General features: G+C 41.7%; 1 protein-coding gene across 1 annotated transcript in view; it reads right to left on the bottom strand.

The window, feature by feature from the left end:
* The window catches only part of LOC143923686 (sodium- and chloride-dependent neutral and basic amino acid transporter B(0+)-like), a 130,412-nt gene that overhangs the window by 90,775 nt on the left and 11,727 nt on the right, over nucleotides 1–27,910 (bottom strand). The window contains exons 4-5 of the mRNA XM_077447528.1: nucleotides 24,457–24,618; nucleotides 24,256–24,376 (exon numbers count right to left, since the gene is read on the bottom strand). Coding sequence (XP_077303654.1) covers nucleotides 24,256–24,376; nucleotides 24,457–24,618 — 283 coding nt within the window. The remainder of the gene's footprint in view (nucleotides 1–24,255; nucleotides 24,377–24,456; nucleotides 24,619–27,910) is intronic.

Below are 27,910 nucleotides of genomic sequence, written 5' to 3'. Positions count from 1 at the left end.
GAGGATAAAGTGGTGCTACTGTGAAAGGCAAGAGAAATGGAAAATATTATATTTAATGGTACTAAAATCTCACTGTATTCTGATTTCTCACCGGAACTTCAAAGACGTTGAGCAGAGTTTATGCATGTGAAGCATACGTTACAGAAACTTAAGCTGACATATGCTCTCCTTTATCCTGCAAAACTATGTGTCAATGCGCTGGGGAATACCCAAATATTTAGTTCACCAGCCGAAGCGGAGAGATGGTTGGAAGAAAATAGAGAAAAACTTTTGAACTTTTTATGAATTGAAGTTTATAGTCTGAAGTGTGACAGGAGGAAGGAAAAGTGATTTGGAATTGATATTTTTTTTTGGTAGTTTTGTTTTTGTTTTTGTTTTGATTTTGGTATGTGTTTTTTTTTCTTCCCTCTCTATCTCCCAATGGTTGGTGGATAGAATATAAGAGTGGGGGGGGAGGGATAGTACCACACAGCTGGGATATGAAGTGAGATATGTGATTATGAATATGTGGAACAAATGGAGCAAAAGGTGTGGAATAAGGTCACTAATAAGCCCCTTAGAGTTTACCTGGGTAGGTGAGGGGGTGGGGGGTTGAAGAGCCAGAGGAAGGTTGGGAGGGGGGAGGGGGGATAGAAAATGGGGGGGGGGAGTGTTGGTAAAGATGGATTAATTGCACAAAGGATTTGTACTTTGCATGTAAACCAAGGAAAGAAAAGACACAAAATAGGGAAATGTAAAAAGCATGGAAATATTATTAGATTCACTGTGAAAAATTACAATGATCGATTGTATTGCACCGTTTATATTAGGGGGCATCTAACACATACAGGAATGCTTATGATAAAAGGAAAGAGGGGGTTAAAGCTTGATCAGACATATCTCCGTCCTATTGGGAGCTGTAACTATGGATGTGTGGTGATTTTGGTAATAACAAAAACAAAATTTGAGTTTTGGGAAGTACAAAGGGAGATTAAGAGAACTGAGGCAGGGCGAGGCATGGTAATTAATGTGTATAGAATAGGCAAACTTAACATCTGGGTATACATCTTTTCTCCTTTAGATGCAAGCTAAAATAGTTAAGATAGGATCTTGGAATGTTAGGGGATTGGGGGACACAGGTTAAAAAAGTAGCATTGCTTACTATGATGGAGGGATGTGGAGCTGGGCTGGTCTGCCTGCAGGAAACTGACTTAAATAAAGATACAATACATCAGTTACAGAATAAAAAATACCAGTATCAGTACCACTCGGTATATTCATCATATATCAGAGGGGTAAGCGTTCATGTAAGAAAGGGGGTACATTTTTCCTGCAGGCGGGCTAGTATAGATGAGAAGAGTCAATATATTTTTTTTTGCAGTGTCTAATTGAGGACAGAGAATATATATTGGCAAATGTCTATATCCCCCCACCATTTAAAATGGATGTTATGTTTAGACTTAATGAATTCTTGCTAGAGGAAATCCCTATTATAATAGTAGGGGATTTTAATACGGTCTTGGATATTAAGCTTGATAGATTTCCAGAGAGGACATTGGTGGGCCCTACAGCTGGTGGAAAGGATTGAATATCGGCCGAGAGGGATCTCAGACCACTCTCCAATGGTAATTACACTAAAAACAGGAGGGATGGGAAGCTAGAAGGTATGGAAAAGAAATCCACTTTGGTTAGAATTAAGAAAAAAAACTGATGGGATTCAAATTACATTAAAAGAATTTGTAGAATTTAACCGGGGTACGGCTGCATCGGGGATCCTATGGGATGCCTTGAAGGCATTCCTTAGGGGAGTCCTGATTCAACAAGTGGCAAAATTCAATAGAAAAGCGAGGGAACAGGGGGAAAGAATATGTAGAGAAGTGTTGGAGACTGAAAAAGACTATATTATAGACCCTACATTAGGGAAAGAAAAATCTGGCTGGATAAACAAGAAGAATATAGGTTAATAATCATGGAAAAGGTGGAGATAAAACACGCTCTTCAGCGACAGGCTTCCTTTGCTGAAGGGGAAAGTATGGGAAGGATGTTGGCGCAGTTGGTGAAGGCTAATGCCCCGCCATCATTAATCCTGATTATTAGGACAGTGGAAAGAGAAGTTAAAACTAATACTATGAGAATACTTCAGACATTCAGAGATTATTATAAAAAGCTGTATACAGCCCAGAAAGTAGGGGTGGAAGAGGCAATGGAAAACTTCCTGGGGAATTTGGAGGTTCCGTGTTTAACACAAGAGGAAAGAGATGACTTGGAAGCCCCATTAACTTTGGTAGAACTCCAGCAGGCAGTGGCTAGCATGGCAAACCAGAAGTCTCCCGGGCCAGATGGATTACCGGTTGAAGTGTATAAAAACTATGGTGATGTATTGCTCCCAGAACTTTTTAAAACCTTGGGGGGCTCGGCTAGGGAAGGTAAACTGTCCGCCTCAATGCTGGAAGCAATTATAATAGTGCTACATAAGGAGGGGAAGTACCCACTAGATGTAGCTGCGTATAGGCCAACCTATCTTCTGTGTTCTGATGCAAAGATTTTGGCCATAGTACTTGCAGCTAGGCTTAACTGAATTATTTCAAGATTAGTGCATCCAGATCAAGCAGGATTTATAGCCAATAGATCAACAAGCCCAAATATTAGGATAGCTTTTTTAAATCTACAAATTCCAACTGAGAACGAGACCTCAAGAGCAGTATTGGCTTTAGATGTAACTAAAGCATTCGATAGTGTAGAGTGGGGGTATATCTGGAGAGTACTGGGGAAATTTGGTTTTGGCCCCTCCTTTATTGGCTGGGTTAAAATGTTATATGATAGGCCTAGTGCCAGGTTAAACATTAATAATGAGCTCTCTGACAAGATAGAATTAGAAAGAGGGATGAGACAGGGGTGCCCACTGTCGCCCCTGCTCTTCGCTCTAGCAATTGAGCCCCTAGCTATTTCCATAAGAGCAAGCCGTGAGATAGTTGGTTTTCAAAGAGAGTTGGGTGAGGAAAAAATTGTGCTCTATGCGGATGATATATTGCTGTTTCTGGGCGATATGGGACAATCACTGATAAAAGCAATAAGTATGGTGGAGGAATTTGGTGGTTTCACAGGACTTGAGATAAATTGGGAGAAGTCTGAGTGTCTTCCAATAGACTCTACCAGTAATCCAACAATTCCTGGAATTCCTCAACTGGCAAGTGTGGATAAGTTGAAATATCTAGGTATAGTATTGATGAAGGATCATAATCAGTTTATAAATAGCAATCTAGTCCCATTATTGGCTAAATTCAAACAAAAAATTGCTATATGGAAGCTATTACCATTATCAGTGGCTGGTAGATGTAGCTTAATAAATATGATCTGGATGCCCCAACTTCTATATGATCTGGATGCCCCGACTTCTATTTCTATGGAAAGGGGGGCAGGCCAGAATCCGGCTACGTACACTCCAGTTGCTGGTCGAGGAAGGAGGCTTTGCATTACCCCACCCTGAGTGTTACTTCTGCTCATCTCAACTACAACAGCTAATGGATTGTGATGTTTTGAATGGAGGAACCCCTAATGGGAGACTGGTACTGGCAGGCTCCCCACATAATACTCTGGCGAAGATTAATTTTGTTACAGGTGTCCAACAATAAAAATGATATAAAAAACGTGGAATATAGTTTAAAAAAAATGGGATATAGGGGGTTAACTGAGTATACCCCTCTTTGGAATAATAGGAATCTACAGAAAATTTGCCGGGTGGGAATAATAAAAGGATGGGAGAAACAAGGCATTAAAAGGCTGAACCAGCTGTATGTGGGAAAGAATTTTAAGACATTTAATGATTTGAAAAATGAATTGAATGTAGCGCAAAACACATTCTATGCCTATATACAGGCGAGACATGCTTTGATGGCCCAATTTGGAAAACGGATACTAGAATGGGAAGAAATGCCACTGTTTCAATATATAATCCCAGTAGGTTCCACTAAGGGGTTAATATCTAAAATCTATGATCAGTTAACTAAAAATTAACGGTAAGGGGAAATACCTGGTTGAGAAAAATAAATGGGAGTTAGATGTAGGAAGGATAACACAAGAGCAGTAGAAGAGAATTCTTTTTTTTCACTTGATAAATTTTTATTAATAATTTTCCAAATATATACAGCAGTATTGTAGGTTATACATAGCAGCTTACAAAGCAGGCTGAATATTACAGAAATAAAAATATAGCCCACTTGCTCATTATTGTCAGCATCAATATACATTTTACCACCCTCCCTCCCCCCGCCCCTCCCACCCCACCCCCCAGCCTACCTCGAGCGCGCAATGCCGACACCGGTCGCCTGGAGCACGATCACTCAACCATATTCAAATGGGCAAAAGAGAAAAAAAAGGGGAAAAAAAAAAAAAAAGAAGAAAAGAAGGGGGAAAGGCTACTCCACCCCCCCCGCCGACCCCCCATATGGAGGTCCACCCGGGGGGGAGGGGGGGTAAGCCACCCCCCCCCCCCAAACCAGACGGGCCCCAGTCCACCTCAGAAACAGACTCACTCCGGAGGGAAACCCATATCTATCAGCCAGGGGTTCCATAGTATCCCGAATTTTCCCAAATTCTTTAATTTTATGAACATTGCTCTCTCGCACCATACCATGGAGTTAATTGCGTTGGCCCACTGTTCAATTTCCGGGGGACTTTTAGTTTGCCAATTTAGTGCTATCAGCCGTCTGGCCTGATATAAGCACCTCAAGATAGATGGCTTAATCAGCGGAGGGATTCTAACCTCTTCAAATATTCCCAGCAAGCAAGCCCTAGCCGTGGGTCTCAGGGTGGTCTTAAAAACCTTGTTTATTTTAAGCACTATTTCTAGCCAATAGCTATATAGTTTTGGGCATTTCCATACCATATGGAAAAGATCTCCCGGAGCCCCACACCTAGGGCATTCATCACTAGGTTTCCTACCCATTTTCCACAGTTTTTGGGGGGTATAATATAACCTATATATAAGGAACAAGTGGGACACGCGTTGGGCTGGGGATATAGAGGCCAAATGCCCCTGTTTGAGCGTCTTGGCCCATTGTTCTTGGGATATCGGACCTACATCACCTATCCAGCCCTGCCTACTTTTAGCTGGGCCTTCACCTTTCAGGACTCTACTTCTTAGCTTTATATATAACCGCGAGATCTGGCCTTTTACTTGGCTACGGTCCAAAAGACCTTGGAGCTGGGGGATTTCGGTGCGCACGATGTCGAGTGTCTCGTATTGAGCCTGAATTCCGTGTCTCAGCTGTAGATATTTATAAAACGTCCTGTTAGAGACATTGAATTCCTGCCTAATCGCTTCAAAGGGCTTCATTGTGTTCCCATCGTAAAGATGAACCAATCTATTAATCCCCTGCCTATCCCATTCCAGGGATCTGTCTATCTTGTTTAATTCGCACAAATGGCGATTCTGCCATAGGGGGGTATAAGCAGTTACTCCCACATAGCCCAGTTTTTGCTTTGCTTGCCACCATACTTTCTTCATCAAAGCAATAGTAGGGCAGCTATAGATGAATGAATTAGCCTCTAAAGCTTCAGGTACTAATTTATGGGGTGTTCCCAACAACATCAATTTATGATTTATAGACCCCCCTTCTTGGAGCCCCGCCCCTACCAAATGTTGGAGTTGGGCAGCCAGGAAGTATGTCCCCGGATGGGGAATGGCCAACCCTCCCTCCATAGTGGGAAGCTGCAGCGTGCGTAGCCCTATCCGGGCGTGCCTCTTTTTCCAAATTAAGTCCCGGATAAGCGAATCTATGGCTTGGAACCATTTCTGGTTAATCCACGTTGGGGAGTTATGTAAAATATAGAGTATTTGAGGCTGCCAGAGCATTTTTACTAGGCTGCAGCGTCCCGCCACTGAGAGAGGGAGGCCGCACCATCTATTCAGTTTCGTCTTCATTTTCAGCAGTAATGGTGCTAAATTTTCGTTGGAATATTGGTTTACATCACCAGATATCCAGATACCCAGGTATTTCAGTTTGGTCACCGTCTCCAGGCCTACTATCCCTGGCAGCCCCTCCTGATCGCCGGGTCTGGGTAATGGCAAAAGGGCTGATTTGCCCCAGTTGATCTCTAGGCCAGATTGTTGGCCAAACTCGCCCATCAGCTGGACCACTCTATTCAGGGTAGAATCAACATTACCAATAAAAAACAGGACGTCGTCAGCGAATAGAGCAATTTTTTCTTCTACCCTACCCCGACAGAAGCCCTGAATATCAGGGCAAGATCTTGCTAGAATCGCCAGGGGCTCCATGGCCAGTACAAATAAGAGAGGCGACAGCGGGCACCCCTGTCTTGTACCTCTCTCCAGCTGGAATGTTTCAGAAAATTCGGTACCCATCTTGATTTTGGCCCTAGGCCCATTGTATAATAGTTTAACCCACTGGATGAACAAGGGGCCAAAACCAAACCTCTCTAACACCTTCCACAGATAACCCCATTCCAGGCTATCGAAGGCCTTGGTGGCATCTAATGCCAGAATAGCTCCCAGTCCCTCATTATCTCTGGGTATTTGAATATTAAGGAAGACTCTTCTGATGTTAACGCTAGTTGACCTACCTGGGATAAATCCCGATTGGTCAGGGTGTATTAATTTGTGGATATACATATTTAACCGAGTTGCTAGCGCCTTGGCTAGTATTTTAATATCCGAGCATAACAGGGATATCGGCCGATATGATGGGACTTCCTGGGGGTCCTTACCCTCCTTCAGAGTTAAAATGATATTGGCCTCTAACATCGAAGCAGGCAGTTCCCCCATCTCTAATGCATAATTCAGTGTCGCCAATAGTTCCGGCAATAGCACCTCCCCATAGCGTTTGTAAATTTCTACTGGTAGGCCATCTGGCCCTGGAGATTTATCATTAGGCATTGCAGCTACAGCATTTTTTAACTCCTCCAGAGTAAGCGGTGACTCGAGGGATAGTTTGTCCTCCATCGACAATGTTGGGATTTCTGTCTGAAGTAAGAAGTCAGTAGCTAAATTATCTCGTCCCTGATTGGTGGATTTATATAAATTCTTATAATAATCTTGAAGTACCCTCATAATCGCAGGGGGACTGGAAACTAGATCACCGTTTGGGGTCTTAATTACCTGGGCTACTGTTGGCGCACCATTAGTTTGAACCAAAAGGGAGAGGGCTCTACCCACCCTCTCTCCTTCGCCAAAGTAGTGCTGGCGCTGGAATAACCGCCTATTCTCTGCTTTTTTCAAAAGAGCCATTTTATAGACTTGTTGACTAGCCAGCCATTCCTGCTGGCTTACAGTTGATGGGGCTTCTATGTATGCTTGCTCCGCCTGGATAACTTTATGTCTTATTGCTAGATCCTGTTCACGGGCTTTCTTCTTGATTATTGCAACTTGTTGTATTAATGTGCCCCTGATGTAGGCTTTTAGGGCATCCCAGACTATATCAAGAGAGGCTGAGCCCCTATTTATTTGCAAGAATTCCCCTAACTTATCCTGAGAGGGACTTAAGCCCCCCATTAGTACCAACCAAGCCGGGTTTATCCTCCACTCCCTAACACCTGTTCTAGCATCCAAGCGCACTGTCATGGACAGAGGGGAATGGTCTGAGACCCCTCTTGCCCCATATTCTATATCCTGTACTACCTCCGCAGCTTCACTATTCCCCAGCACCATATCGATTCTTGATAATGTACAGTAGGTACTCGAGAAGCAAGAATACTGTCTTGCTTGAGGATGACCTATACGCCATAGATCACTTAGTCCCATTTCGGAGACCAACCCCTACAAACGCCCCATTCTAGCCCCCACTGGTATAGGAAATCTGTCCATATGCCAGCCCATCGTTTCATTAAAATCGCCTGCTACAATCCATGGAACAGCCGGCTTATCTAGGCAAAACGCTAATAATTTAAACATTACTTCCAGTTTGAAAGGAGGGGGTATATATATATTGGCTAAAATGTATTGTTGCCCACACAACGAGCCGTATAGGAAAACAAATCTCCCCTCTTTGTCGATAGAGGACTCCTTACACAAAAAGTGCGTACCCCTCTTGACCAAAACGCTCACCCCTCTGGAGTATGATGTATGGAAAGAATGATAGTATGCCGAAAACCTGCGATTATTTAGCAGAGGGGCTGTATTAGGGGTTAAATGCGTCTCTTGAAAAAAAAGCAAGCCCGGGCCGCCCCTCGCTGTTTCCAGCATGACTGCTGCCCTCTTTTTTGGATCACCCAACCCCCTCACATTCCATGAAATAATATGCACACTACCCATACCTGTTAATAATTTCTAGTCCAAGCGGGGGGAGGGGGGGGGGAGGGCCCCCCCCCCCCGATACCGTTGTGCCAGCAATGCGCGCCCGAGATACTCCCCTCGACCCCCCTACCCATCCTCTCCCCCCCCCCTTCCACGTTCCCCACCCCCTACCTGCCCAACAGGGCCACCCCTAGGGGTCACTATTGTGATCCGATTTACCATACACTCAAAATCCTGGGCGCCCACTCCCGGCCCCCCCACTCACCCGGTTTACCTGGAAACAGCTGAGCCCCCCAAATTACTCACCCTCAACCTCGCTCAACCCCACCACTCAGGATAATACCTAGATAACATAGACACGAACTAGGTTACCCTTGGATCCAACTTTACAGAGAAAAGAAGCTAAGAAAAAAAAAAAAAAAAAAAACACCCGCACCCCTCTTGCACTACATAATACCTTAACAATGGATTTACATGTTATAAACTGTGCTTTTTCTGTGCGCCTATTTCATCTTTTTACTGCCACCCTCCCCCGGTAAATATTCAACTCATGTGCTGTGCTCATAAAAAGGATGGCTATAAGCTGCCACTCCCTCCAAAGATGTTAGCTACTTCCATCCTTTGCATTTCTATTTTAATTACCTCTTTGCTTCACCCCGTTTTCCCCCCTTACCCTCCTTCCTTGGGAAAAAAAAAAAAAAAAGGAAAAAAAGGAGGGGAGGAGGGAGGGGGAGACTCAGTGCTAGACCCCAACATGTTTACCTACTAAGCCTTTATAGTGACATTTACGCTATGTTGTGCTATTCTTACGCTCCCCCAACTATTCCCTCCTTTCTAATAAGTGAACTCGTAGTGACCTAACTCTCTCTAAAAATTAACTACCAAATTAGACATTTTAGACATTCCATATTTGTGCTGGGTAAAATTATTACTCGTGAGAATCACCCTACTATTCCCTCCTTTCTGGTAAGTGAACTCATAGTAACATAACTCTATCTAAACATTAGCTACCATGTTAGGCATTTAAGCATTCCATATTTGTGTTTGGTAAAGTTATTACTCGTAAAAATATTATACCGTCCTTATCCAAAACAAAAAAAAAAAAAAAAAAGGGGGAAAAGTCCTGGTTGTCCTACAGGAGCTAAAGATCTTTTTCGTGCTCCTCTAACCATTTTACCCCTTCACCTGGGGTACCAAAAAAAAAAGTTGAACCCAAAGCGGTTATGCGTAGCCGAGCCGGGTACAGCAATGCATAGCTTATTTTATATTTTTGAAGAGTGCGCTTGATGGAGTTAAACTCTGCTCTCTGCTTCTGCAGGTCTGGTGAGAAGTCTGGGTAGAACGAGACCCTAGTCCCTTTATAAAAGACGTCTCTCAGTTCCCTAGTCCTACGCATCAAAATGGTACGGTCATTATAATTCACAAGTCTCAATATCAATGGTCTCGTGCGGCCCTCTAGTGGACGAGGCTTTATAGGGACTCTGTGAGCTCGTTCTATGGCAAAGAGGGGGGTAAAAGGGGTTTCGCCCAAGAGTTCCCTAAACCAGTTTTCCAGGAAGTTTATAGGGTTAGGGCCCTCGCTCCCTTCTGTGAGACCGATCAGGCGAACGTTATTCCTGCGGTTCCTATTTTCCATTGCGTCTAGTTGCAGTGACTGTGTGTCTATTTGTTTCTGTAGCCCATTTATTTTTTGACGTAGTGGAAAGAGCTCGTCCTCGACCGTACTTACTCTTCCTTCTAGGGCCGTAGTTCGACCCATCGTATTACTCAATAGCTGGCCCATAGAGTGTAGTTCCATTTTAATACTACTCAGCTGGTTATCAAGGCCAGCTATGGAGATTTTGCATTCGTTAACTGCTTGCAGTATATCGCGTAGTGTAGGTTCACCATGCTCAGTCAAAGGAAGTTCTGTTAACGCTGTTGAATTATGTGCTGTCTTGCTTACTACTGTAGCTAAGTCGCTCACCTTGCTTGCACTAGGTGAATGGCCTAGGTTTGATGTTAGTTGGCTAGTACATCTCCTTTCCGGAGCAGCCCCCTGTGACCTTGTCTGACCTGCTGGTTGGTGAAGCCCCCTTCTAGTAGGGGAGGTTGCATGGGCAAAACGTTCAAGTTTTGCTGCTGTTGCGGCAGATGCCTGATTTGCTTTTTCTTTAGCGGCCCGGGTTTTTTGTTTCCCTTCGCTACTCAGACCATCTTCATTAACCCGTTTACTAAGCATGATGTTGCGACTAGAAAAAATAATATTGCTAGATTACAATAAGGGACCCCGCCAGAAAAAACAAGGCACAAGGAGGGGTGGAGATATAGCCCACAAGGGGGGAGGAGAAGCTAATTTGCTGGCAGTAACGGAATAAAAAGTCAATGGCAGCACGTTTTCCAAGCAGATAGCTTATTTTTTATAGCGAGCGTCTATACGATATAAAACCATATCGTTCAATGCAGCTTAAGTGATATACTAATTTCAGATCCAAGGTACACTGGACTAGCCGTACCAGACAGGGAGAGAAAAAAAAAAAAAAAAAAAGGAAAAAATCTTTCCACCTGCACTGACACCGTCAGAAAAAAAAGGGGAAGAGAAACATGCTATATTAGCAGATGCTTGCAGATGTATGCAGAGTCGACCATAGATATTGTCGGATTCACACTCACTGTTCCCACATAGATTCTTCACAGTTAAGTATCAATTTTACACAGTCAGGTTGGCTCAGTGCGGCATATCAGCAAAGCAATTAAGGCAAGAGGAAAGAGAGAGGGAGGAGAGGATTTTCCACAGCACTATCATGGGGAGCAGAGCTGCCAGGTCATATAGTATTAGTATAGTGTGATTGATCCTATAGCTGAAGCTGAAATCATTAATTAGACCTTCATTAGTCCTTCATTCAAATGCTCATACCCAGCTCCTATACCTTCCTTAGCTTCCCTCTCCTCCACTGTACTCTCCCGCGTTACCGTTAGCCCAAGCCGTTGCTTAGGCTTCACCGGAGCTCCTCAGGTACGACTGCCCTTGCTGCGTTCTACTGCTTGCAGATTGCACGCGCTGCCGGGTTTACTACAGCAGATCTCGCGATGTCTCAAGGCCGCTACGTTGAGTCCTACGGGTTCCCCCGAGTTCCACTGGTTCGTTTCTTCGTAGTATGCGGCTAGCCAGCCGAGTCTTCAGACACGTGATAATACAAGTGCCCGCGAGATCTCCCACAGCTATCGCTGGCGTCGCAGGCGTTGTACCAAGGGGGGTTGATGATTTCCTCAGGCTCAGGGATGAGGGATGAGGGAGGCTGCTGTATCAGACACGGACCTCCGTTGTCATTGCCAGGCCGATTTCATCCCATCTAGGGAGAGCAAGGGGAGACGAGGACAGCGCGCCCAGCTCTCGCACACTCACTCACTCCCACATCCGACCACGCCTCCGTAGAAGAGAATTCTGGAGGTGTGACCGAAGGTCTCGGTCTCCCCCCACACAAGATATCCCATCTGATGGTGATCAATAGAGCATATATACCCCTCAGTGGCTATTTAAGTTTGGCAATAGAGTAGATGATAAGTGCCCTAGATGCCAAGGGATGGGAGATATCATACATATGCTGTGGAGATGTCCCAAGCTGTTTTGTTATTGGAAGGGGGTGATAGAGACGATGAGCAGGGTATTTAGGATAGCTCTGGAGCTAAATGCAGTTGTGTGTATACTAGGATATAGAAATGAAAAATAGGAGAGAAAGGGTACCACTATGGTAATATTAAGATGCCTATTCCAGGCCAGGAGGATGATTGCAATTAGATGGCAATGAAGCTTAGCCCCCACAGTAGGAGATTGGGTAAGAGCAGTGAATGAGAACCTTTGTAAAGAAAGAGCAGTATATATAAAACGAAATAATCTAAATGAGTTTGATAGGATGTGGAAGATATGGATAGACAAAGCAGATCCCTTGTTATAAGTTGTAAAGCATCAGAAAAGAATAAGCAAACGGAATAGGGTAAAAAGGATACATTAACCTCCCTAGCGGTAATCCCGAGTCTGGCTCGGGTTGGGATTTTACTAACAGGAGCGGTAACCCCGAGCCAGACTCGGGATCACATCGCTGGATGCAGGGAGGACACAGGGAGAGTTACTTACCTTGTCCCTTGGATCCAGCGATGTCCTCCGCGCTGTGTGAGCGAGCTGTCCTCCGCTCGATTCACAGTGCCGAGTGCCGCCGAGCTCCGTTCCCTGCGGCGTTACGGCGCAAATTCAAAAAAGTAAAAAGACACAAAACACGCACAGTACTGTAATCTTACAGGTTACAGTATTGTATTAAAAAATACACACCCCTTTGTCCCTAGTGGTCTGTGCAGTGCCCTGCATGCACTTTTATATTATAAATACTGTTTTTTCTGCCTGAAATTTGGAGATTGTCCATAGCAACCAAAAAGTGTCCCTTTTTCAGTGTTTTAGGATTTGATTACATTATTGAATAATTTTTATTGACCGAAATAACCAAATAGATGATACCTAGTAGCGCTACTAGGTATCATCTATTTGGTTATTTTGGTTAATAGATTTTGATGCACCTACTGTTTCTATAATTATTTGTTTAACCACTTTCAGACTGGACCAATTTGCTGGTCAAAGACCAGACCACTTTTTGCGATTCGGCACTGCGTCGCTTTAACTGACAATTGCGCGGTCGTACGACGTGGCTCCCAAACAAAATTGACGTCCTTTTTTTTCCCACAAATAGAGCTTTCTTTTGGTGGTATTTGATCACCCCTGCGGTTTAAATTTTTTGAGCTATAAACAAAAATAGAGCGACAATTTTGAAAAAAACGCATTATTTTTTACTTTTTGTTATAATAAATATCCCCCAAAAATATATATAAAAAAATGTTTTCCCTCAGTTTAGGCTGATATGTATTCTTCTACATATTTTTGGTAAAAAAAATCGCAATAAGCGATTATTGATTGGTTTGCGCAAAAGTTATAGCGTTTACAAAATAGGGATAGTTTTATAGCATTTTTATTAATAATTTTTTATTATTTTTTTTTTACTAGTAATGGCGGCGATCAGTGATTTTTATTGTGACTGTGACATTGTGGGGGACCCATCGGACATTTTTGACACATTTTTGGGACCATTGTCATTTATACAGTAATCACTGCTATATAAATGCAGTGATTCCTGTGTAAATGACACTGGCAGTGAAGGGGTTAACCAGTGGGTGGCAGTGTAGGGGTTAAGTGTTCCTAGGGGTGTGTTACTAACTGTGGGGGGGTTGGGCTTTCATTTAGTGAACACTGATCTCTGCTCCAATCACAAGGAGCAGAGATCAGCGTCACTAGTTGCTAGGCAGAATGGAGAAATGCTGTTTACTCGGCATTTCCTCCATTCGGCCGCTCCGTGAGACGATCGCGGGGATGCCCGCGGCGATCGAGTCCGCGGGTCCCACGACCGGACTCACGGGGGTCCCGACCAGTGCAGGCAGGGCGGCATTGAATATTGGACGTACCTGTACGCCAATATGCCTGCCCGTGCCATTCTGTCGACGTACATTGTCCTGCGCTGGTCGGGAAGTGGTTAAGTAGCAGCTATAGGTTTAGAGGGTTCATTATCAGCACGGTGACAATACACTAAGTGGGCGGTTTAAATTTTTTTGTGTATCCATTTGAAATAATGAATAATTTTTATTATTATTTATTATATTATAAACTTTATCATACCCGGGATGTCTACTAGACTCTGGTTTGAACAGATTTAAGAGAGTTATTCCTAAGAATTACAGGACTACAATATAAAACGCCAAATTTCCATGCAAAATAATTGTACCGCTTTCAGCACCTAAAACCAGACTGAATCATACCGCCAGGGAGGTTAAGTAAAATGCACATTTTCTTTTTTTTTATTGCCTTTTAATAAATTCACTGAAGAGAATAAAAGAAAAGAGTTACAAATAAAATAAAATATGAGATAAAAGAGAGGTGGATCTATATAGGTAAATGTTAGTGCATACGGTGGGTTGGAGGGGAACTGGGGGAGGGTTTAAACTGAAATATTTGCTTTTCTTTTTGTGGTTTTTAGGTTTCTTTTTCTTGGATAGTAGGAATATGTATTCGTATGTGTTCAACTCCTGATCACAAATTATTTACTGTATGTATGTATAATGTGATAATTTAATAAAGATTTAAAGAAAAAAAAAAGAAAAATCCTCGGTGAATTCCTGGATAAATATTGTGATATGCGCAATTAATGGGAGGTAAAAAAAACATTATATCACAATAAAGCCACTAGGAAGGCAATGCTGGAGAAGCTGCTTGAATTTGTAAAGACTCGAGCCCCAATGCAGACATGAGGTCTCTGGAAACAAAAATTGGTAGCTTGAGAAGCACCTATAGGAAGGAGTATCAGAAGGTCCAGCAATCCCTGAGGTCAGGAGCAGCAGCAGATTAGGTGTATGTACACAGTCTGTGGTACTATAACAGGATGCGCTTTCTTGATGACCAGATTGAGGGCAGGGAATCGCTTTCAACTCTTCCGGCACCCCTTCCCTCCAGCCTTCCATCTAGCCTTCCATCCAGCCTTCCCTCAACCCCAGCTGAGGTTTCCGTGGACCAACCTGGGCCTTCCATCCAGGAGGAGATTGAGGAGCCCAGTTGGAGCCAGGTATAGGATTTTTAAACATATTTTTTATGTGAAAATTATGATTGTTAACTAGATGTTATTAGTGATAAGAAATGAATGATTTAACAAAAAGTGTTTCACATATCAATAGACAGTAGTGGCCAAAAATGATTAGGACAAGAATGAAAAATGCTGGGCTCAGAATCCTAGTCTTTTTTATTTAGTAACATTAAATTTGCAACAGTCATGAGCTGAAAATTGTGTGTGTTTGATGAACAAAAAACTAAAACTATGTCCCTTTTTCAGACACAGGAAGACCTCAGCCAGGACGAGACTCTGGCAAGTGGCACACAGGAGGAGGTGGGGGAAGGTGTCAGCCAGGAGGTGGCAGGGCCCAGTAACACCCAGTCTCAGGTGCCTCCCCTCTTCCTTCCATACAAAAGGCCCAGGAAGGGGACTAAAACAAAGGAGACAGCACTGGCCTTCATCAAGGAGGCTAATGACGCCCTGAAATCCCCCCTCGATGCTGTAGAGGCCTATGGCATCTACATAGCCTCCAATTTACAGCAAATGGAGGAGGGCCAACGGGGCAAATGTGAAAAAATCATATTTACAACTATCCACAGGGGGTTGAGTGGTGAACTAACTGATGATGACCACCTGTGTACGCCCCCTCCTCCTCCTCCTACTCCTCCTGCCACAGGTCCACCTCCAGAGCCACAGCCTCCAGGGAAGGCTGCAAGGAAGGTTGCAGGGAAGGCTGTACGGAAGACAAGAAAGTGATTGGCTGCCTTCAGTCTGGTCTGACAGAACACACAGCCTGTTGTAGTACCACAGCCTGGGTACATATGTCATCTACTGCTGTTCCTGTTCTCTGGAATTCCTGGACCAGATTGACCTCCTTTCTATATGGACTTCTCAAGCTATCAAGTTTTTGAGCCACAAAGTTCATGTATGCCTTGGGGGCAAAAGGCTTCGCAAATTCAAGCACTTTCTCCAGCGTTGCCTTCATCTTTATTTTGTTTTTATGATGTTAAATAAATTATGATTTTTTTTTCAGAAAATACTTGCCTATGTGTTTTTCTTCAAATAGCAAATATAAAAATGTTTGGGTGAGTAGGCAGGTACATTTCAAAAATACAATGTCAAAATTAACAAGGGACACCAACAACAAACAGGTTTACAAATACAACATAATAATGGTGTTGTGGAAACGTGACATAAAAAAATAAAAAGGAGAGCACTAGAAACAAATACAAAAATCCAAAAATGTATATTAATGAAAAAAAAGGACTTTACGAAAATAAACATATATTATGTAGATAATGATGGCTTAAAGTAAAATAAAGATTATTCAGGAGATACCTACAAATAATAAAAAAATAAGTTTGTGATAACTCTGTGTGAATATGAGCAGCAAAACAACTTAATTCTTCTAGCATTATATAAAGAGAATGCGCGGCATTGAACAATTTAAAAATCTCCATTACGAACGCTAGTTTTACCAGACCGATCGGTTCCGTCTCGTACTGGATTCTGAGCATGCGTGATTTTTTGGCATGTCGGAATTACCGATAGAAAGTTTTTCCATTGGGAAATTGAGAACATGCTATCAATTTTTGGCTGGTGGGAATTCGGACAGCTAAATTCCAATGGGGCATACACACGGTCGCATTTTCCGATGAAAAGCTCTCATCGGTCTTTTTCTAGCCGGAATTCCGATGGTGTGTACGTGGAATAAGATTTTTCCTTGCTAGAGGGTCAGAGCATCTAAAAAAATATAAGCAGCAGTTTAAATTTTTTTTCATATTATGCATTGTGAATGGGGAGATATATTAAATAAAAAGTAGGTGTTAATCCCAATTTAGCTGCAAAAGCAGAAATACACTTTAAGCTTTTACATTTGTAAAGTACAATTGTATTGCAAGCTCAAATCTGGTTTAGGTTTTGCATAGGTTTAGAAATATATCAATTGCTTCATGACAGATAATGAAAATTGGTTCTGGCTGGAATTTGCCTATTTGCAACACAAATTTGTAGGAAAATCTTTTATGGACTTCTAAGGCCTCATGCACACTGGATGTTAAAATAACATTATAAAAATGGAAGTAGACCTATGGCGCTAAGTGGGAGGAGTCTAATCATGGCGCCATCAGGTTGCATGCCGTGAAAAGTCCCTGATCTCTCTCTCTGCCAGTAGGATGAATGGAGAAGCTCACAGACGCTGACCCCCACCCTGGGTTCTGCTAACTCCCCATCCCTGTACCTTTGCCATCACCCTCCAGCTGTCGATCCTCCCCCTCCCTGCGGCGAAGTAAGGGTGAATGAGTGGACACTCCACGCTGGGAGCTGGTGAATAGGTGAAGGTCGGATGGCTTCTAGCCGAAACAGCTGAATAGCCGCTATACGTGATAGTTGGAAGCAGAGAGGGGCCATTGGAGAGAGGACGGAGCCCTCAGGATGGGGCGAAGAGGCTCAAGCAGTATCGATTAGACCCGATTTGCTTACTCAACGGGACCAGCGGGAATGAGGAGAAGGGACGCTTCCCACCCCCCCCCCGCCTGAGCTTTGAGATAAGTAAACCTGTTATTGACTCTTAAAATACTAAACATATAAACATTAGTGGAGGTGGAAGAGTGAAAGAATGTAAAGAAACTGCATAGTGCTGAATGAAAGAAAAAACAGAACGGTATCACTTATCAGAGGAATAAGTCTGTGTAGAAAGTGAGGAAAGGGAAAATAAGAGGATTAATAAATAAAATTACAGGACTTTCTGAGTGGCAAATTAAAAGTGATAGATGTGACTATACTGGAACGGAATGTGGTAATGAAGTGGGGGAGAGGAAGGAAGAAGGAAAAAGAGGAGAATATGGTGGTGGCTCTGATATGACTGATCGGATCAATAGAAAGTGGATTCGATTAAAATGGATTGCATACTCTGGGAAAAGGGGAGGAAGGGGAAAAGAGAGGAGAAGAGAGGAAAACTGTGATACAAGGGAAAAAAAAAAGTAGTTTGCAGATAGTGGTGAAAGATTTGCATATCTGACCAATATATTCCCTTGATAAAATCTATGAAGCCATAGCCCTTTCCCAGGGGCAGATAAAAATTGAACAGTCAGCTACAGATTCCTTGTGTGTTATTTTTCCCCTTTCCTTTTCTTCCCTTCTCAATGCGTGGTAAAATGGTAAGAAGTGGTGGGGCGGTTGCTAAATCACTGTGGCCTAGTCTGAGCCCTGGCCCCATGAACAAGTATTTAACACAAGGGGATGTAGAGGGAGAAAGACAACTGAGTGTAAAGGGGAGACAAACTGAAACTAAGGAAAAAAAGGAGAAAAAGGAAAAAAAAGGTCAGAATAAAACAACAGTGGAAACAGTGGAACCCAGCACCCAGGGGGGAGAGGGGAGGTGAGAGGAGGGGGTAGGGGTGGGGACAAGGGAGAGAAGAGGTGTGTTTTAGGGAAACATATAGATCTAATTTTTTCGATCAAATGTAAGAAGACCCTGTGTGTCACCTCGGACGATCCCAACTCATACCCCCCATTGGGGGATGGGGGAATGGAATGGAAATGGAGGATACAAGTAGTATAAAAATGTTGACCTATAACGTCCGTGGATTAAACTCACCAGGCAAGAGACATATAATCCTACTGGAATTAGAAAGGAGTAAGGCTGAAATTGTATTTCTCCAGGAGACGCATATTACCCAGGATTCAAATGTTAAAATTTACTCAAGAAATATACCAACATGGTTTTATGGAGATTCGCCAATGCGAAGGGCAAAAGGAGTGGCCATAGGACTGGGGAAAAATATCCGATTTGAAATAGAATAGAGAAAAGCGGATCCAGAAGGACGTTTTCTTTTTCTTTTAGGGTCCATTCATAACATAAAATATACGCTTGAGAATGTGTATTGCCCTAATAAAAACCCCAAAAAATATTTGGTGAGAATATTAAAATGACTAATGGAATTTAAACAAGGTAAATTGATATTGGCAGGGGATTTTAATTTCTCCATGGATCAGAATTTAGACAGTACCTCGGATGTAATAGACAGAGAAATAAGGCAATCTATGAAAAGAAAGAAAAGAAAGAGAAATCTATATCAACACCAAATAGTAGACCCATGGCGAATACAACACTCGAGTTCAAAAGATTACACATTTTATTTGGTAGTGCACGGAACATATTCTCGGTTAGACTACATTATGGTAGAACATAGAACTCTGGAAGAAATAAAAGAAACAAAAATAGGAATAATAACCGTATCAGACCATGCCCCAGTGACGTTAAAGATGAACTTATATGGAGAATCTATGGGAAAAGGCATGTGGAGAATAAATGAAGACCTACTTGGAGGATGATGAAAATCAAAAAATTATAAAAGAAGAGATTGAGAAATATTTCCGTGAAAATGATACCGCAGAACTTTCAAAAGCAACCATCTAGGAGGCTCATAAGTCTGTTCTAAGAGGTATTTTGATATCCATTGGGGCAAGAAAAAAGCAGGAAAGAAGGAAAATCATGATGAGAACTATAAAAGAAATACAGAAACTGGAAGAAAGACATAAAAAGCAAGTGGAAAAGGAAATATATCAGACCCTAATTATAAAAAGAGACCAATTAAAGTGGTGTTGCCACCAAAAAATAAAAAGTTACTTAAAATTCTTAAAAAAAAAAATAAAAAAAAATAATTGGCAAAAAAAAAATTTTTTTACTCACCTCTAAATACCTGTTGCTAGGGGGTCCCTCATAGTCTGCCTTCTTCCTTGCTCGGGCTGGTGACATCACTTCCCCTCGCGCCGTACATTCAGCTGGGACCTGTCACGTGTCCCAGGTGACTGTACGGTGTATCACAGCGCCCTGCGCCTCTCGCGCATGCGCAGTGGGTGCCCGGCTGTGAAGCCACAGCCGAGTGCCCACAGTATGCATGACGGCGCCACGAGCGGAGTGGGGAACGAGAGGGGGCTCTGTTCCCTCGCATCGCTGGACCCTGGGACAGCTAAGTGTCCGATTATTAAAAGTCAGCAGCTGCAGTATTTGTAGCTGCTGACTTTTATTTTTATTTTTTTTAGGGGGTACCCCACTTTAAAGGATGTGATGGAAGAAGAAGAGAGGTGTAAATTTAATAGAGTAGGAGAGATATAAGTGGGGTAAAAAGCCAGGGAAATATCTTGCAAATTTGGTAAGGAAAAGGATGTCTTCAAATTGGATAGGGAAGATCAAAAATGAGAAAGGAGAGTTAGTAAATAAAACATCAGAAATTGCAATAGTATTTCAAAAATATTATAGAGTATTATATTCAATAAAAAAGGAAGAGTCGCAAAAAGAAGAAGAGAAAAGGAAAAGGAAGATACAAACATATTTAAGAGAAGCTAACCTACCAAAAATTCTAAATGATCAATTAGAAGAGCTGGAAAAAAAGATCACACACAAGGAGATCAAACAGGCCATGAAAGAAACCCCATCGGGAAAAAGCCCTGGGCCAGGCGGCTTTAAGATCAAATATTATAAAAAATGTCAAGAACTTTTGATCCCCAGGCTATGCGACTACCTGAATAACATCGTAGAAGAGGAAGAAATGACAAAAGAATCATTATTAGCACACATTACAATTATACCCAAAGAGGGAAAAGATAAAACCAACTGCTCGAGTTATAGGCACATTGCCCTATTAAATGCCGATACAAAAATACAAGAAAAAAGATCTTGGCTACCAGATTTAAAAAAAATAATACAATTTTTGATAAACCCTGATCAGATCGGTTTTGTCCTGGGTAGAAAAGGGAGAGATAATAGTATAAAAACAATTCTGATGCTTGGTAAGAAAACATCGGGTGAATCCCCAGTTCTACTCCTGTCAATAGATGCAGAGAAGGCCATTGACAGGGTAGACGGGGGATTCATGATGGATACATTACAACAGTTAGGAGTAGGATTAAAATACATCAAGTGGGTTAAAAACCTATACAATGGCCCAACAGCGATGGTGAAGGTCAATGGGAAATTGTCGCCTGTGTTTGGGATGTACAATGGCACGCGTCAAGGATTCCCGCTCTCACCTCTCTTATATGTCTTGTCAATGGAACCCTTTTTGGCAATATTACAGAACAACCGAGACATGGGAGGGGTGAGAGTGGGAGAAAGGGTACATAAAATTGTGGCATATGCAGATGATGTTCTGATGTACGTAACAAATCCAAGGGTGACCCTGCCAAATATAATTAAAGAAATAAAAGAATTCGGGGAACTCTCAAACTTTAAAATAAATCCTATAAAAACAGAAATACTAAACATTGGACTGGGGAAAAGTGAAGCTCTGTTTTTACAAAAGGAATTCCCATTTACGTGGGTAAAAAATTAATTAAAATACTTGGGAATTAAATTAACATCTACGGTTGAAAAACTATATCCAGTAAATTATATCCCATTAATAAATGAGGTAAAGGCAGAAATAAAGAAATTAAGTATACAACCAATATCATGGATTGGGAGGATAAATATGTTTAAAATGGTTATATTGCCAAAAATAATTTACAAATTTCAGATGTTACAAATAAAGATTCCGCAGAGCTTTTTGAAGATAATAAAAAAAATGTTGATAAAATATATTTGGCAAAATAAAAAGCCAAGAATAAAATTTGCACTTATCACTAGGAAAAGGGAACAAGGTGGATTGACAACTCCATATATAAAAAGGTACTATAAAGCAGTGGTTTTAGCACGTATGATAGAGTGGACGAATGAAAATAGTGAAAAAAGGTGGGTTGAGTTAGAAAACACAATAAGTAGAAGCATATTACACAAAAATATTTGGATACCACACAAGTTCAGGGTGTTAGATCAAGACACACATGATTTTGACTAAAAATGTTTTTAAAGTTATGGACACTGTCTATCGGGAAAGAAAATGGGAGTATAATTCTCCTTTAATGGCCCTCACGGGAACCAATTTTTTTACACCAGGGAGAGAGATTTTCACTGTACAGAAAATAGGAAATCCACAATTAAGAGATATTATCACAAAGGGAAAGATAAAAACACAGCAAGAAATAGCAGAATCTAAAGGTTGGAAGAAAAGTGAATGACATCTGCTCCAACTAAGACACTTAGTAAAATCACTCCCACACCCAATCCGAAATGAAGGGGACTTGACTCCCCAGGAAAAACTCTGCTTTACATAAATGTCATTAAAGAATGGAATATCAAAAATATATGGAACACTGACCGAATTAGAAGGACAAAGAAGACCGGCCTATATAGAGCAATGGGAGAAAGAACTGGATTTAAAATGTAATGATCATCAAGTGGAGAAGATAATTGGAGCTGCATACAACAATGCCTGGGATATGGGTACCATCAAAATGAACTACAAATTTCTAGTAAGATCGTATCTTACCCCAGAGAGAACCCATAAATATCAAGCGGAGGGCTCACCATTATGCTGGAGATATTGTAAACAAAGAGCAACAATGACACATATATGGTGGGACTGCCCAAAAATAAAGGAGTATTGGCAAAAAAAAGTGAGCATTATTGAGGAGATAACGGATACGAAGTTAGAAAATAATATACAGGTGTGCTTATTTCATGATTCTAAAACTCCAAAGAAACAATACATGAAATCAATTACCCCAAAACTCTTGAATGCAGTGAAAGAGTTGATCCCCAAAAAATAGCTAAATAGCGGAAAACCAGGTATAAGAGAGTGGTTTGACCGAATAGAGCACTATAATAAAATGAAATGCCTGGGTAGTAGAAATAAAGGACAATACCGAAATTACATTAGTACTTGGGAAAGTTGGTAAAAATGTAAGTCCTCAGATAAATACCTCAAGAAGATGATAGAAGGAAGAGGAATGTGAATTAGGAGTGGAAGAGATCTAAAATAAAACAAACCAGGGAGATGGGGGGGGGGGGGGGGGGGTTTGGGGTAGTGGGAATAGGGTGATATGAAATAATCTTCTTTTTTGTATGTAATTAACCCCCCTGATGGTATTCCCGAGTCTGACTCGGGGTGGATTTTTTATACCAAAAGCGGTATCCCCGAGTCAGACTCGGGACAGCGTCGCTGGATCCAGGAGGAGGTTTACTTACCTTCTCCCTCGGATCCAGCGTTGTCTCCCCGCTGTACGAGCGAGCCGCGTCTCGCTCGATGCATCACATCGCCGATCTCCGTGCCCTGCGAGCGTTGCGACGCACGGGCACGGAGATCGGCGCCAAATTCAAAAAGTGAAACAAACAGTATACATACAGTATAATGTAATCTTACAGATTACATTGCTGTATGTAAATATTTCACATCCCCGTTGTCCCTAGTGGTCTGCCCAGTGTCCTGCATGCAGTTTTATATAATAAAAACTGTTCTTTATGCCTGGAAACTGGAGATTGCCCATAGCAACCAAACTGTCACTGTACATCAAAAATGATTTTAGACCAGCTAGAAAACAGCGATAATAAATTAGAATCACTCGCAGAATTAAGCGATAGCGATTTGTGGGGAGATCCGTCATCAAATACTGAAAAGTAATGACAGTGACAATTCTGCAACTGAGCAAATTTCAGTGTTTTTGATTTGATTACATTATTGAATAATTTTTATTATTGTTATATTATTATTTGGTACAATTATTTATTATATTATAATTTATGATTTAATTTTTCAAACTTTATCATACCCGGGATGTCTGCTAGACTCTGGTTTGGACAGATTTAAGAGAGTTATTCCTAAGAATTGCAGGACTACAATATAAAACGCCAAATTTTCATGCAAAATAATGGTACCGCTTTTAGCACCTAAAATCCGAAATAATCGTACCGCCAGGGAGGTTAAAAAGTGTATGTTCTTTTCTTTTGATAATTTTTCAATGGATCATAAACGTTAAAAAATGCTGATGAGCGATGTTTTGGAGCGTTTAGAGACATTTATCAGTGTTTATCAGCGTTAGAGCATTTTTACAGCTGAAAAACATCTCTTAGAACCCACTAGTTTTGGGTTTTTTTTACTGCTCAAAAACGCTACTGCCCAAAACTGCTGATAACAGACTATGTGTGCATGGACACATAGGATAACATGATGGAGAGTTTAATGACTGTAGAAAAAAATGTCTACTGCCAAAAACAGCTGCTGTAAAAAGGTCCAAAAAACGTCCAGTGTGCATGAGGCTTTATAGTTCCATATTTGATAGGCATGCATCGGAAAATTAAAATACCTGTTTAGAATTCCAATTCAATCTTTAATGGCTGGGGTCCTAGCCAACTTTTTAGGTAATATGCCAAGTGGGTCTTAGCATACCATAGAATGTTATACAACACTTTAATTAAAAATGGAACATTAGGGAGAGAGTGAAAAGGGCAAGCATCTAATGTTATAATAGTTGTCATTCATCTGATGAATATTACTGTCACCTAAACAAAGTATACATGAAACTTACTCCCAGTATTGCTTGCTTGGTAGCTCTGTTGTGTTGTCTGAAATACAAGTCAGATTTTGTTCATGTACTGAAGACATGTTCATAGTTATTGTAGCATTGTCCAAAGTGACGTTGCAGAAACCTGTAAAAGAAAACATTCAGTTCTCATCTGGACTTTCATCATTTATAAAGGTATATTATATAATCAACAGACCCACTTACCATTTATGGTGCCTTGACAGCTACTATCTGCCCATTCATAGCAATCACCCCATGGCAGATAGCTTCGAAATGAAGAAAATAAATAAAATAAGCTGTAAGCAATGATGACATTGTAGTATATAGATACAAGGGTTGATATAATCACCATAGTAAACCCAACACCTAGAAAAAAAAGACAATATACACTAGTGACAGATACTTTATAATACTTCTTATCAGGATGGATATTTATGTAGTAAATTGATTACTAACACACCTGATCAACAGTTCCTAACATTGTCCCAGGAAATAACTTTCAATGATCACCATTAAAAAAAATTCTTGGTGAGAAGCACCTACTTTTACTTGCTTTTTTGAATATTATGGATAATATGTTCTTGGATAGGAGATTTTGGAGTTGATTTACTAAAACTGGAGAGTGTAATATCTGGCGCAACTCTGCATAGAAACCAATCAGCTTCCAGGTTGTTTTGCAAAAACATAATTGAACAAGCTGAACTTAGAAGCTGATTGGCTAACATGTACAGCTGCACCAGTTTTTGCAAGTTTTATTAAGTTAACCACTTTGTATTTATCATGTTATCTTTTCATATGCTTACTTTCCTATCATTAAGGTTATTTCAAATAAAATCAATATGTACTATAGCATAGCATTTAACCTACCTTCCAGGGAATCTACTATAAAATAAAAATATATTTTTATACAGGCATACCCCGCTTTTAAGTACGCAATGGTGTTTATTTACTAAAGCTGGAAAGTGCAAAATCCCCAGCTGGTTCAATTAAGCTTTGGTAATAATACCTGGAAGCTCATTGGTTTCTATGCAGAAGGGAGCCTGATTTTTCACTCTCCAGCTTTAGTAAATAAACCCCATTGTGTACTTAAAAGTGGGGCATGCCTGTAATATGATTTTAGTATAATACCACCCTCTAATATGCAAAGTGAGCAAATTAAATCAAATTATTATTTGGTGTGACTACCCTTTGGCTTAGAACCAGCATTGATTCTATTAGGTATACTTGCACACAGTTTTTGAAGTAACTGGGCAGGTAGGTTGTTCCAAACATCTTTGAGAGCTAACCACAGATCTTCTGCCTCAAATCCCTCTGTCTCTTCATGTAATCCCAGACAGACTCGATGATGTTAATATTAGGGTTCTGGGGGGGGGGGGGGGGGACAAGCCATCACTTCCAAGAATCCCTGTTCTTTTTCATGCTGAAGATAGTTCCTAATGACATTGTCTGTATATTTGGGGTTGTTTTTTGTATGGCATGATGAATAAGTAACTGCCTGTATTTTTCAGCAACCACATAATTGCAACCATTTAAACATAAATTTACTGATTTTTAAGTTCCTTTGGTATTTGAGTCTTAACATCTGAATTATCTAAAAAAAAAAATGCCTCCAACATGGAAACAAGGCTAAGTGACTCAACTATTCATGAAAACATTGGAACTGGGGTGCAGAAAAATGTCAGCAGGAGCTCTGGACTGATGAGTCAAAATTTGAATTAATGGACTGTATTAGGAGGCAGTTTATTCACCGTAGGGATGGAGAGCTGTACAATAATGAGTGCAGCCAACAGTGAAGCATGGTGGAGGTTCCTTGCAAGTTTGAGGCTCCGTTTCTGCAAATGGAGTCAGAGATATTGTCATGGTTATGCAGTGATCTTCCTGTGTTTGCTTACCTTCCCTCATGTCTTCAGACTAAGAAGCCAGCCACTTCCACCTGGTGGTTTTTATAACCTCTCCTCTAAGCATGACTCCACCCCAGGCCCTATCAGGGAGCCCTATATTAACCTGTGCACTGCAGGCCTCAGTGCTGATCAACCATTGTGTATTCTTTGTGTGTTTGCTTCCGCTTTCCTGCCGTGTGCTCTGCTACTGTTTTCCGTTACCGACTTTGGCGTGTCTTGACTATCCTTGTTTGCCTGTGATCCTGACCTTTTGGCGTGTACCCGACTATTCTTGTCTGCTTGTGGCCCCGACCTTGGCTTTGTCCCTCATCCCTATCCTCCTGTTGCCTACTGTGGGTGTGAGCTGGGGGACCCTGGGGGTTGCGACCTGGAGCCAGTTGCAGCCAAGTCCATCCTCACCACTGGAGGCTCTGGTGAACACCTGCTGGCTCTTAGACTCCGCGCCCCAGGGAATCTTACGCTCTAACCCCAGTGGGATCTGTTCCCCGTCTGCAGCAGTCAGCCGTAGGGTCCACGACCTTGCGGTGCACTCCTGATCCCTACGGTGTGCACCTGTCACCTCGCCTCAAGGTGACCTGACAGATATGGTCAAGATCAATGGTGTCCTCAATGCTGAGAAATAAAGGCAGATACTTATCCATCATGTCATACTATCAGAGAGGTGTGTGATTGGCCCTAATTTATTCTACAGCAGGACAACAGCCCCAAACATACAGCCAATGTCATTGTCAGGAAAGGTTCCCTCCGCTGGTAATATCAATCATTTGGCGTGCAGTACTGAGATCCACCAGCAGGTGTCTCCTGCTGGAATTATGTAATCTTTGGTCCGCAGTACTGGTGTCCACCAGCGGAGGGATCCTGGCAGTGTGGAGCAGGTATTGCCTTCTGCAGTCAGGCGTCACATGACTGACAGCAGCCATTATAAATACCCGGCAAGTGCACACACACCTTGCCTTGGTATTGTCCTTGTGCCCTGACCTGCAGCCTGTATACCTGATACCTGATACCTGATCCTTGTTTCCTGCATCCTGCCTCCTGAACCTGTTTCAACCTGTTCCCTTTCTCCTTGTCCCCCCATCTGCTGACCTCCTATTTATGACCCTGGCCTGGCTTGACTACGATTCTGGTACTCCCTTTTGCTACATATGCTGGTTTATTTGTTTATCTTCACTGTCTGGTTGTTTGGTTTGTTCACTCAGTTTGTATTGGTGGTGTGTTCACATTTATATGTGTTTACTTTAATAAATTTACCTTCACCTATTTATGTCTGGTTCACTCTGTCGCAGTCACACAGTTCTGGTCACATCTAGTTCATGACAGTCATTAAGAACTATCCTCAGCATAAAGAAGTACAAGGAGTCCTGGAAGTAATAGTTTGGCCCCCTGACAGCCCTGATCTCAACATCATTGAGTTTGTCTGACATTACTTGAAGAGACAGAAGGATTTGAGGCAGTCCATATTCACAAAAGATCTGTGGTTAGTTCTCCAAGATGTTTGGAACAACCTTCCTGCCAAGTTCCTTCAGAAACTGCGTGCAAGTATACCTAGAAGAACTAATGCTGTTTGGAAGACATGTCACTAGCCATATGCTTGTTCTGGATCATTGACTCACTTAATAGTAAAAGCAAAGCTCTAACATACCTTCACTTCACCAAGTCAGCAATGGCAATGTACATATTTATATCTTGAAAGGTTCCTTTTAAATGGTCAAATAAAGTTAAAAATAAAATGTACAACTAGGTACTTATGACATCAT

The sequence above is a fragment of the Lithobates pipiens genome, unplaced genomic scaffold (assembly GCF_037356315.1).
Source record: "Lithobates pipiens isolate NorthernLeopardFrog02 unplaced genomic scaffold, aLitPip1_a1.2 Scaffold_1, whole genome shotgun sequence".
Classification (NCBI taxonomy): Eukaryota; Metazoa; Chordata; class Amphibia; order Anura; family Ranidae; genus Lithobates; species Lithobates pipiens.
Note: the sequence above shows the minus strand (reverse complement) of the source record. Positions and strands in the feature narration are given on the sequence as shown.